The sequence below is a fragment of the Macadamia integrifolia genome, chromosome 13, assembly GCF_013358625.1.
Source record: "Macadamia integrifolia cultivar HAES 741 chromosome 13, SCU_Mint_v3, whole genome shotgun sequence".
NCBI lineage: Eukaryota > Viridiplantae > Streptophyta > Magnoliopsida > Proteales > Proteaceae > Macadamia > Macadamia integrifolia.
The window spans coordinates 5,378,358-5,389,425 of NC_056569.1; the positions used below are offsets into that span (position 1 = coordinate 5,378,358).

The window sequence follows — 11,068 nt, forward strand, 5'->3', positions numbered from 1 at the left end:
TGATGTTTTTTTATTTTTTTGAAACAGAAATGAGGTAAAACCTGTATGGAAAGCCCGGTTCAATTTCTTGTTTTTTTGAAATGAACGGGGCACTTATGAGACTTTTGAATTCATTTTTTGGAGCATAAAATACTTGCTTTTCACTTTTAGAATTCATTCTGAGCAAAACGCGCCGAAATAGGTATCACTTATAAGTTATGAAGGGTAAATGGGGAAATTACCCTCAAAACATAACTTTGTTATGTTTCAAGGAACCCTAACCCCATTTTCACCTGCAGGAGGCGAGAGGCGAGAAGGAGGCGAGAGGCGAGAAGCTCTGCTCGGTACAAATTTTCTTGTCTACCATCTTCGATCTACCATCTTCAAGGTAAACGAAGATCTCTCTCTCTCTTTCTCTTTCTCGTTCTCTTTCTCTTTCTCTTTCTCTCACTCTCGTTCCCTTTCTTTCTTGATCTCTTCTCCCTCCTCCTCTCATATCACCTTGATGAACACGTCCTCTGGCCCTGTGTTTCTGTTTGTTTTGATCAAGAATTTAAAAAATAAAAATTCCCATTTGAGAAGGATTGAGAAGAGATTATAGAGACGATTTAAACTAAAACTGTTACTATTAGATTTGAATCAATCTTTACCTAAGATTGTATGTGTAAGGCGATAGAATCCCTTATGGGTCTCTCGCTGCCCATCCTGTCGTCGTTCTCTCCTTCTCCAAGCTGCCCATTTTGTGTTCGAAGGAATTTGTCTGAGAGAGATGGAGAGAGATTAGAGTTTCGATTTCGCTTGGGAAGCATAGAGAGGCCTTCATCTCTGAAAAAATATAAATTTTTTCACTCTCTGTGGGCTACAAGGTAAGGCAACCAGGTGATCATCCTAGGCATGTGTATCTAAAGTAGTCCAAGAAAAGGTTAATAATCCATATAACAACTCAAAATGCTTTGAAGCGTTGGATGCTCCTGCATAACATAGCCATGCACCATTTTTGGATCATGGGGGCTGTATTACATTCATTGCTGCGCCTGCAAATTAAAGTTTTGCGTGATGTTATCGGTTGGGAGTGAGATGAGAAACAAATGGAATTCGTTCGTTTAGCAGACTAGTGGGCAATTCCAAACCATAAATGATGTTCTTGGTTTGATTATCCTTGTGTATACAGGATACTACAGTCAAAACAGGATTAAACCCCATTCTGGTGAATGGTCATGGTTGGTTCTAAGAATTTATGGTGGTAAAAGTCGATATTTTGAATTTAAAAAACTAAAACAGTAAAATTCTGATTGATGTTTTGTGGCAGGAAGCTTGTTCTTTTTGGCTTCAGAATCTTGTAATTCCTGACTTCTCAGTTTTCATGAGATGGTTTACTGCTAGATCCATGGAGCTATAGCATGACTGCATGAGTGTTTGTGCACTCTTATTCTTGAAATGGATAACGAGTATCGTATTTTTTAACCTCCCTTTATTGTTTCATCCTTTGCATGCTTTTCTAATTCACTGTTATCCTTGGGTCCTTATGCTTAGAATATACAGTGGTGCATGATAGATATCATATTCCTCTGTTGTTCTCTATTATATTGAGGCTTAGACAATATCCTAGTTTATCCTTATGGATGCAGGCATCTATGTTGGAAATGATAAGGTAATCCATTTCACCAGAGGACAAGGTCAAGAAGTCGGGACTGGAACTGTGCTGGATGCGCTTCTATTAAGCTCCTTACCAGCCCGATATCAGCTCTGCTCCACCTGCTTCACTTGCCCACAACTAGCAGAAGGTGATGGAGTCGTCTCTTCCTGTCTAGATTGTTTTCTCGCTGGTGGGGTCCTGTACCATTTCGAGTATGGTGTCAATCCTGTTCTCTTTCTAGCAAAAGCACGGGGTGGAACATGCACCACTGCTGTCTCAGACCCAGATGATATTGTAGTCGACCGAGCAACCTACCTGCTTAACAATGGCTTTCGGAGTTATAATGTTTTCGAGAGCAACTGTGAAGATTTTGCAATTTACTGTAAGACCAGTCTGCTTGTTGTTGAACAAGGAGCAATTGGCCATAGTGGTCAAGCAACATCAATAATAGGTGGGTCTGTCTCTGCCATCTTGGCAACACCATTGTGCCTTCTTACCACCAATGTGTATGGGATAGTAGCAACAGGGATTGGGCTCTACTGTCGAATCCGGTATGCTACAGATATTGGCATGAGGAAGGAAGTGGAGAAGGTAGCAGTGGAAGATCTCAGTAAGTTTCTACCAAGAAAATAAGATCTCAGCAAGTGAGACTTGATTTTCATGAACAATGTATGTGATACTGGGCTTGTTCCATGGGTGGTCTTTGATCAATAAATTGTTGGAAGCTGTGGTTCCCAACATGTCAGTGGTGATTGTGTTTATGGAAATTTTAATTACATTGAGACTGGGTTGGGGGGGGGGTGTGATTGAATACTCGACAATCATTTCATATTTGAAGTGAACACCATGTTGTTGATATGGAGATTTTCTTATTTGTCTCATTCAACTTAAGTTATTTGGGTAATAATGATTTTCATAACTTAGAATTTATTAAAAAACCATTGACTATCCTTAGATTTTATTTAAAAATCACAACTTTGACACCCATGGTGAAGATGACACTTTATGTATATATTGGTTTCTAACAGAAACGATTCTGTTAAGTACGAATCATACATGTTTCTGTTTCTTTCAGGTTACAAAATCAATTTTTTTTTGTGATTACCATACAACAGTTAAGATGCAGAATCACTCCAAAAAAATAGAAATGCAAAAAAGTGTGCTAGCCCCAAAATCATGTTAAAAAAACAGAATCGTTACAGTACAGAGCCTTACCGATCAAACTTGAATCCGGAACTTGGATTGTATACCATTTAGTGATCAACTGACCCGAATCAAATTGTATGACCCACCTCAAGGTAATATTGTATAGATTTTGGAATATAAACATGAGATGTGTGACATGTCATGAACCCCACCATGTGACAACCACTTTGCCAACTAATCAACAGACCCCAAGCAAATTGATCCACATCGGCATGCAATGAGAAAGCAACAAGTGGCAGGCTATTATGTGGGAAATGAATCCTAACCCTTCAGAATACAACTGAAAAGAAGATCTTAGGAGAACGTTGTGGACGGCTACACAACTTAGTGGGTCCTCTAAAACCGGTCTTCCTCAAAGTCGAACAATCCAAACAGTGTGAGGGAGAGTTAGGCCTTTAGGGCAAAAGGCAAAAGGCAAAAGGCAAAAGGCAAAAGGCAAAAGGCAAAAGGGTCCCACAAACATGAAGAGGGGAACAAAATACTTCACACCACCAACCACCTTCACATGGCACACGAGTCATTAACAACAATTTGAGAAATTCCACAATGTATCATCTCATAACTCGAGTAGATGGGCCTGGGCTGAGAGCCCAAGCCCTTTTGGAAACTGAATCACATTTGAAATCTATTCCTAAACAGCTTCAAAATGACGGCTTTAAACCATTTATTTTATAAAGAACCATTTTTTTTTTATACATATAAAAACAGGGAATAAATAGAATAAATATCTCCTTCTCTATTGCATGAAGTGGCCAAAATACCCTCCCAAGGATACTTTCTATCCCTCTGGTGTCCCTAATCTACCATGATCTGTCATAAGACTCAGAACAGCGAAACCCTTCCCATACAAAAAACCTGACTCCATTTTAGCAAATTCATAGCCTCCAAGTATAAATCTTTTTTCCATCATATATACTTGAAACATTAGCTTCTATTATCTCATTTGCTGGTGTATCGTTCAATGATGTGTTTAACATGGAACGAAAAATAAAACGAAGACCAATGGCCAAAGGGTCATTTCCAGCTTAGTAAATAGATCAACACTGAAGGGTAGGAGATCGACACGTTGTTTGCATGTAATGACATTTTCCACGCCAAACGAATGGGCACACAAGAGGTCGTGCCTCATGATTCGTATATATGAGAAGCATACGGAGAGTGATGTACATCATTTTCCCTACATTAAAACAAGCATTTCTCCTACATAGCTGATCTTTCAATGAGATCTTGCAATTAGGAATCGCAATATAATGCACATTAAAATTAACCAAACACATGATTAACACCCCACATTGCATTAAAGATGGATCAGATTAGTTATACCTCTAATTGAATTGTCTCATAATTCATGCTACCAGGCCCATTTAAAGGGGGAGCCCATTAGTGATTTTAATTTCTCACGGTATGAAAAATTGCCTAGAAAATGATTTCCTGGAATGGGTGAGAATCTAAGCTGTTTGGGTGGAAATCTATCTAAAAGGCGAAAAATAGATGAGTGAGGCCCTTTAACGACTCTCTCACCAACCTAGCAAAACTCTTGTGAGAGAATCCCAACGGCTCCTATGCAGTAGCTCCAGATCAGTGACCGTTGGTGGGTTTTGGAAACTCAACCTTTCAAACCCCAACCCACCTCGCAAATATAACCGTTAAAGCCGGCCACTCTATTTCTCAGTTCTCAAAAACAGGAGGAGGAGAGAGGAAACAGGGAAGCCAGAAGAAATCCCAGAACAGAGGCGAGGCTGTGAGTTCCTTCCCTCTTTCGTCCACATTTCTATCTAAAAATCTGTCATTTTTTACTCAAAAACCATCAAATATGACGGCTGAGGTTAAGACCGACGAGACCCAAGTGGAAGAAATTCCTGTTTCTCAACCAGCACAGACCATCAAGTTTGTGGAGGAGACATCCTCCGCCCACGTAGCGGTCGAGACAGCTAAAGCTGCAGAGGGTGATGCTGCTGATGAACCCAAAACAGTAGAGGTGGAGGAGAAGAATACCGAAGCAGAGGCCAAAGCCAGAGATGGAAATGCTGTTGCTGCTGTTTCAAAGAGCTCCTCCTTCAAGGAGGAGAGCAATTTCCTCTCAGATCTTAAGGACTATGAGAAGAAGGCCTTGATCGAGTTGAGATCAAAGCTTGAAGAAGCAATCCTCGAAAACAAGCTCTTTAAGAAGGAGGAGGCTAAAAAGGAAGAGAAGAAAGAGGAGGAGAAACCCGTAGAGAAGAGCAAAGAGGAGAAACCTGCAGAAGAAGAGGCAAAAAAGGAGGAGAAACCCGTAGAAGAGAAGAAAGAGGAGAAACCTGTGGAGAAAGCGGAGGAGGATGTTAAGAAGGAAGAGACGAAAGAGGAGGACAAATCTGTAGAAGAAAGCCAATCGAAGGAGACAGCAGTGCAAGCAGAAGAGAAACCTGCACAAGAAGAAGCTGAAAAGGATAAATCTGCTACAGAAGGAGAGGTTGACAATGAGAAACCACTCCAAAAAGCTGTGGAAGAGAAGAAACCTGATGTGGGTACCGAAGAAACAGCCCTAGAAGTTGATAGGGACATCTCCCTTTGGGGAGTCCCTCTCTTATCCAGCAAAGGCGCAGAAGGCACCGATGTCATCCTCTTGAAGTTCTTGAGGGCTCGGGATTTCAAGGTCAATGACGCCTTCGAGATGTTGAAGAACACCCTTCAATGGAGGAAGGATCTCAATATCGATTTGATATTGAATGAGGATTTCGGTTCGGATCTTAACTCGGTGGCTTACATGAATGGCATTGATCGTGAAGGACACCCTGTTTGTTACAACATTTATGGTGTCTTTCAGAATGAGGAGATTTACCGGACGACATTTGGTACTGAGGAGAAAAGGAATCAGTTCCTGAGGTGGAGGTTCCAGCTGATGGAGAAGGGCATCCAGAAGCTTGATTTCAAGCCAGATGGTGTCTCTTCCTTGCTTCAAATCACCGATCTCAAGAACACCCCCGGACCCTCAAAGAAGGAACTTCGGATTGCCACCAAGCAAGCTGTTGGGCTCCTCCAAGATAACTACCCCGAGTTCGTCGCAAGAAATGTAAGAATCTCTCCCAAGCCATTTCTCTTTTCTCTATTTGAACAATATCCCTCTTCATTCTGGTTTCATGAATGTGCATTGATAATATTTGAATCACAAAAAGGAAAAAGAAAATTTCAAAATTTTAAGTAATATGAGAAAACCCAAGCTTGCGTTTTGTTTCTTTAAAAATGTCTCTATATCATATCTTGAGTCTTAATAGTGTATTTTGAAATTAAGGATCGATTTGATGAAAGGGTTTTGCAGATCTTTCATTTCTTAATTTTTCATTTTTTGGTTGTAGATCTTCATCAATGTGCCTTTCTGGTACTATGCTTTCAATGCTGTGTTATCTCCTTTCTTAACCCAAAGAACCAAGAGCAAGTTTGTCTTTGCTCGCCCATCCATGGTTTCTGAAACCCTTCTCAAGTAAGTAACTTTTCTTCTATATGATCATAAGAATCAGAATTAGGTTCCAATAGAAGCCAATGAAACCAATCTGATTCTTTCTTTTTAGGTACATATCTGCTGAGAATATCCCCATCCAGTATGGTGGTCTGAAAAGGGAAAACGATTCTGAGTTCTCCATTGAAGATGGAAGTGTCTCTGAACTCACTGTCAAGAGTGGAGGAACAGAAACTGTTGAAATCCCTGTACCAGAGGTACCATTAAAAATGAAATTCTTTACATAATGTCTCTGTTTTTCTTTCAAGGATACTTAGTAGTTTAAAATTTTAAATCCTTAATTCCATCAATGTTTAATAAACAGGTTGGTACCACTGCTCTCTGGGACGTGACTGTGTTGGGTTGGGAGGTGACTTACAAGGAGGAATTTGTCCCAGACGACGAGGGTTCTTACACTGTCATTGTTCAGAAACCAAAGAAGATCTCTGCAAATGAAGAGCCACTCCGCAACTCCTTCCGCAATAATGAACCTGGGAAAATTGTTCTCACCATTGAGAATGGATCTTACAGGAAGAAGCGAGTACTGTTCCGATTCAAGACCAAGTAGAGATGCTAAAAGAAGACATAGTTATGTATCTAATTTAGATTTTTTTCTTTACATTCTTTAAAGGTCAGGTTGGGTGTCATTCTTTTAGCAGGATTAGTGTATCCTGTTATTTTATTTCTTTGGCTTGAAGCTTTTTTTGATATCTGTTTTACTTTTTATTAGAGAGTTCAAGTTGAGAAAGATGAGAGTTATTTGTGTAACATTTTTATTAATATTAATTCATTTATGGGTCCTTGATTTATTTCTTTATCTATTTACCAGTTTAGGTGATCATCCAACTTTGCTGTCAAGTATAAAATCATATAATTTAGCTGTAAACTATTTCATCCATTCAAGCAAACTTCTCTAATTTTTTTCGAAAGTAATGGCTGATATATCAAATGCAAAACTATTTTTTCTAAAAGAATCACAACAAAAATATTGGAAAATTTTTCTGAAAGGAGAAATATCTTACTCCTAGAGAGGAGGAAAATATATTAAAAGGAAGATATGAAAGATCCCAAGCTTTAAAAAGGAGACAGCCATTGTTCTCCTTGATGGGTTGATGTAATAAAACAACAAATAGAGATTCCACCATATTATCCAGCCAAAACAATAGAACAGAGAAGAGAGTTGGGATCACAAAGAAACCCTTTTTTTCCCCATTATCCTGCAAGCCTTTACCTTTCTTTTCCCCCCTGGTTCTTATTCTCCTTTTTTTCTTTTTCAGTAAATTAAGACCACGCTAGCAAACAATAAAGTCATGTTCACATTTCAAGCAATTAAGGATTGGGACCATGCGAACAGACTTGTTGACTACACTCAGTCATGAAGAATAATAGAAGATGCCAAGCTTTACATTACCCAGTTCACATTTGCAGTAACAAGATCGAAATAGTGGAACAGAAGAAGATTACTCACATTATAAAACCTGAGTCGATCACGGGCGAGATTAAAAGGAACAAAAGAACCCATTAGGTTCTGTTCGAATTCTTCCAACCCTTCACGCTTATCTTCTATATTTAGGGGGTTTTGGTGATTTTATGCTCTTCACTCGGAAGATGAAACTCAATTGTCAAAACTAAATACATTGATAAAATTGTAATGGATACAGTAAACTGCATCAGCTGATCGCGTGGCCTAATGGATAAGGCGCTCGCCTCCGGAGCGGGAGATTGTGGGTTCGAGTCCCATCGCGATCGCAATTTTTGTGTGTGTGTGCTTTGGTTTTAAATTTTGTAGTCCATTTCTTAAATGGGTTATCTGGATCTCTGTTAGTAAAAATGAGTTTTAAAAATTTCTTTGTTTAAAAGTTGTACCATTTCCCTTTTTTCTAACTATGAACTGGATTAGATGTTTCGGAATTTATAACCAATGTTTTACATATGCTTATATGCCCCTGCATACGTTGTTATTGGACCCACACTTTTGTATATTGATGCGAGTCACTAGATTAGGTTGCAATCTCTTTCCCCCAAAACCATGTTGCCATATGTTTTTCACTTCGTTTGAGTTGTTCTTATCTAGTTTTCATCACAATGAAGATAGAATCATTTCATCCATGGGTTTTGGTGTTTTGATAGAACTTCAGGAATAATGTCAAAATATCAATTGTAACCTTATCAATATCGACAAAGACTGATATTGATACCATACAATGTATCATTGAACCCATAAAATAGAAAATTACATATTTGTACATGCTTTCTCATGCGTTTTCATTCATCCTCACACATGTGAGGGAACTGCGAAGGAAACACTTTTCCAATGGAAATATAACCTCGATTCTATTTTGAAATGTATTGAAATTGCTGCACTGTTTCTAAGTTATAATGGCAAATGGTGATCAAGAACTGCAGCTCATATCATTCATAACATTGTTGGCTGCAACATTGGATCAACCAGTGCTGGCTTCAGGGATGCCTAGACAACTATGGCTTGTATGTTAAGCATATTTGTCAAAATCAGATAGATATTCTACTCATCAAATATTACATACATTTTATTGAGTATTAAAAACCAGTCTGGCCATAATTCTAAAGAAACAGAAACCCATTATATTGAGAAATGGGTAATCGAAAAATGTTGCTTTTAAGTTTCAGTACCAAAAAATTTATTCTCTCCTGCTCCAAAGTTGAAAGCAGAGTTAATCTTCTTTAACTATACTGATCTCACCTTTCTCTAATTGGCTATAAAATAGCTTACGATCTCGTTGACCTTCCCACTGTTTCCACTTCCATGCACCACCAAAGGCAATTGCGGCTATGATCCCATAGCAGATCTCCTTGGCAATACCTATTGGCGAAACATGAGCCGTTGCCCCCTTGGGGTGAATCATCTTGTGTGCAGCCATTTTCAAGTTGTAAACAGATACTCACTGCAAGTAACAAGCCAAAAACATGGAATGAATGATCATCAACATGGGCAACATATCATGTTATATCTTTAATTCAACCACAAAAGTAAAGAAAGTGTTTTAAGTGGAGCTTCCAATGTTATTGATAAATATTATGAATGCTGAAACAGAGCTCCAGATGCTGTTCCTGTTTGGGTTTTCAGAGATATCTGATGCAGCCTCTAAACTATAATCCTAGAACTGATCAATGCAGCTGTTGAGATAAGACCCAGGTTAGGATGGAAAACACAAAATTAAAGGACTGGTTTTTAGCAGTAGATTAACATGTAACTGAATTATGGAGTTGATTTAAGGAGATATTCAACCGAAAACAAAAGGTTTTGATATCTGAAATCAGGGAGAAGCAATATGATAGATTTCTGGGCAGATTATAGTGGTCAGAAAAAGAGGAGAAACAGAAAATATTAGTCATAGAGTAAGGGCTGAAATCAGAGAAAAGCAGAGTAGAAAACAGAATAATATATAAAAGAGGAGAACAGTAGAGAGAGAAGAAACAGGCCTGTAACTTGGAAGATCAAGCTTGCTGAATCTGTAAGAACAAGGACCTGCAATGGAAGTAGAGAGAAAATAGGAGAGAGAAAGGGTGAAAGAAGGAATCACAGGGGGTGGGGGGTTAAAGAGATCTCACACCACTCAAATAAGCAATCAAATTATTCTTTAGCTATCAAAAAATCGACAGCCTCTAAATAGACTAAAAAGATTAAGGAACAAAAATACTCATGGGATGCTTAATTAACCAAATTCTCTCCCCCGCGCAAAGCTCATTTGCTTGCTCTGTGTGTATAAGGTATGTATGGATCTCCATTTCTTCAATGAAGGGTTAATTTTTTGCTACTGATCCTGCTGTTCCATATATCATGTTGCCGAACGCAAAGAGTTCTTAGGTGAAGAGCAAATAGCTTCCTGGTCAGTGCAGTTCATTAGATAATCGTAGTTTCCATCAATTAACTAGGCCATGATGTCCAAGATGTGAGCCAATCTAGGTTACTAATAAGGATGGACCAAGTTGTAGACCCTCAAAGAAATTAAAGTATCAGGTTGGAAATTAGTTATGCTTTTCGAAAGTAATTCCAGATGGATTGAAACCTGAGTTCAAATCATGGAAGCGATTAGTTTCTAATATAGACTTAAAAACAGGTTTCAGAAGCGAGAAAGCTTACAGGAAGTCTTCAATGTTAACTCAAATCAAAACATATAAACACCATATTTAACAATCGAGATTGGTTTGGAGAAAAATTAGAGAGTAGAATGGTGAAATTTCCGAAACTGAGAACCAGCATCACAAGAGGAAGCAAGGGAGAGAAGAGAAAGCAGTGGAAGCGTACCTGAAATGATGGGTCGGTTCTTCTTGGCTGATCCTTCCTGCCCTCTTCTTTTTTTTTCTTTTCACGAAGAGAATGACAATTCTATGTACGTTGCAATTCTTTCGGTTCTGGACTCTGGTGGTTATAGTCTCCCCTGTTTTTACGTTTACCACTCATCCCTACTTTCCGATTCAAAATCCCACAAAATAGAAGAGTCCGTTATATCTATTTTCTCTCTCTACCCTTTTCCTACCCAAAACAATCGAAATTTAAGGAAAGCAAGAAGTTACCATTAAACCAGCTTCTTTCTCTACGGAAAAAAAAAAAAAAAAAAAAAAAAATTCTCCATAGATGTACACATTCTGAGTTTTAACTGATGGCACCTGTTCAGTCTTCCTCCAAAACATTCCATTATACCACAAATGAATCAATCCCGAAAATGTAATTTTGACTCTGCAATTTCGTTAAACCATCTTCTCTTCCATCATTCCTGACCTTTTGCCAT

The 11,068-nt window shown here is 38.6% G+C and overlaps 2 protein-coding genes, 1 long non-coding RNA gene and 1 other non-coding gene across 4 annotated transcripts; 3 read left to right on the top strand and 1 right to left on the bottom strand.

Moving 5' to 3' along the window:
• Window positions 1–578: 578 nt before the first annotated feature.
• Window positions 579–2,355, top strand: LOC122060075 (protein LEAD-SENSITIVE 1-like). Its single transcript, XM_042623241.1, has one exon. It carries the CDS (start codon window positions 1,598–1,600, stop codon window positions 2,246–2,248), a length of 651 nt encoding a protein of 216 aa, XP_042479175.1. The 5' UTR covers window positions 579–1,597; the 3' UTR covers window positions 2,249–2,355.
• A 2,121-nt stretch (window positions 2,356–4,476) lies between these two features.
• Window positions 4,477–7,105, top strand: LOC122060028 (patellin-4-like). The gene is made up of 4 exons (XM_042623162.1): window positions 4,477–5,873; window positions 6,157–6,281; window positions 6,370–6,514; window positions 6,622–7,105. The coding sequence occupies exons 1-4, from the start codon at window positions 4,635–4,637 to the stop codon at window positions 6,862–6,864; spliced, it is 1,752 nt and encodes a 583-aa protein (XP_042479096.1). The 5' UTR covers window positions 4,477–4,634; the 3' UTR covers window positions 6,865–7,105.
• An 867-nt stretch (window positions 7,106–7,972) lies between these two features.
• Window positions 7,973–8,045, top strand: TRNAR-CCG. Its single transcript has one exon. It is a non-coding gene; the product is annotated as a tRNA-Arg (tRNA).
• Window positions 8,046–8,686: 641 nt separating this feature from the next.
• Window positions 8,687–10,858, bottom strand: LOC122060232. The gene is made up of 2 exons (XR_006134285.1): window positions 10,585–10,858; window positions 8,687–9,220 (listed from the first exon to the last, which is right to left on the bottom strand). It is a non-coding gene; the product is annotated as an uncharacterized LOC122060232 (long non-coding RNA).
• Window positions 10,859–11,068: the final 210 nt, after the last annotated feature.

Bases quoted from the DNA above. Each gene is read 5' to 3' on its own strand.
- LOC122060075 (XM_042623241.1), top strand. From the start codon at position 1,598: ATGGATGCAGGCATCTATGTTGGAAATGATAAGGTAATCCATTTCACC.
- LOC122060028 (XM_042623162.1), top strand. From the start codon at position 4,635: ATGACGGCTGAGGTTAAGACCGACGAGACCCAAGTGGAAGAAATTCCT. The intron at 6,282-6,369 runs GTAAGTAACTTT...CTTTCTTTTTAG, and splicing joins GTTTCTGAAACCCTTCTCAA to GTACATATCTGCTGAGAATA. The intron at 6,515-6,621 runs GTACCATTAAAA...TTTAATAAACAG, and splicing joins TTGAAATCCCTGTACCAGAG to GTTGGTACCACTGCTCTCTG.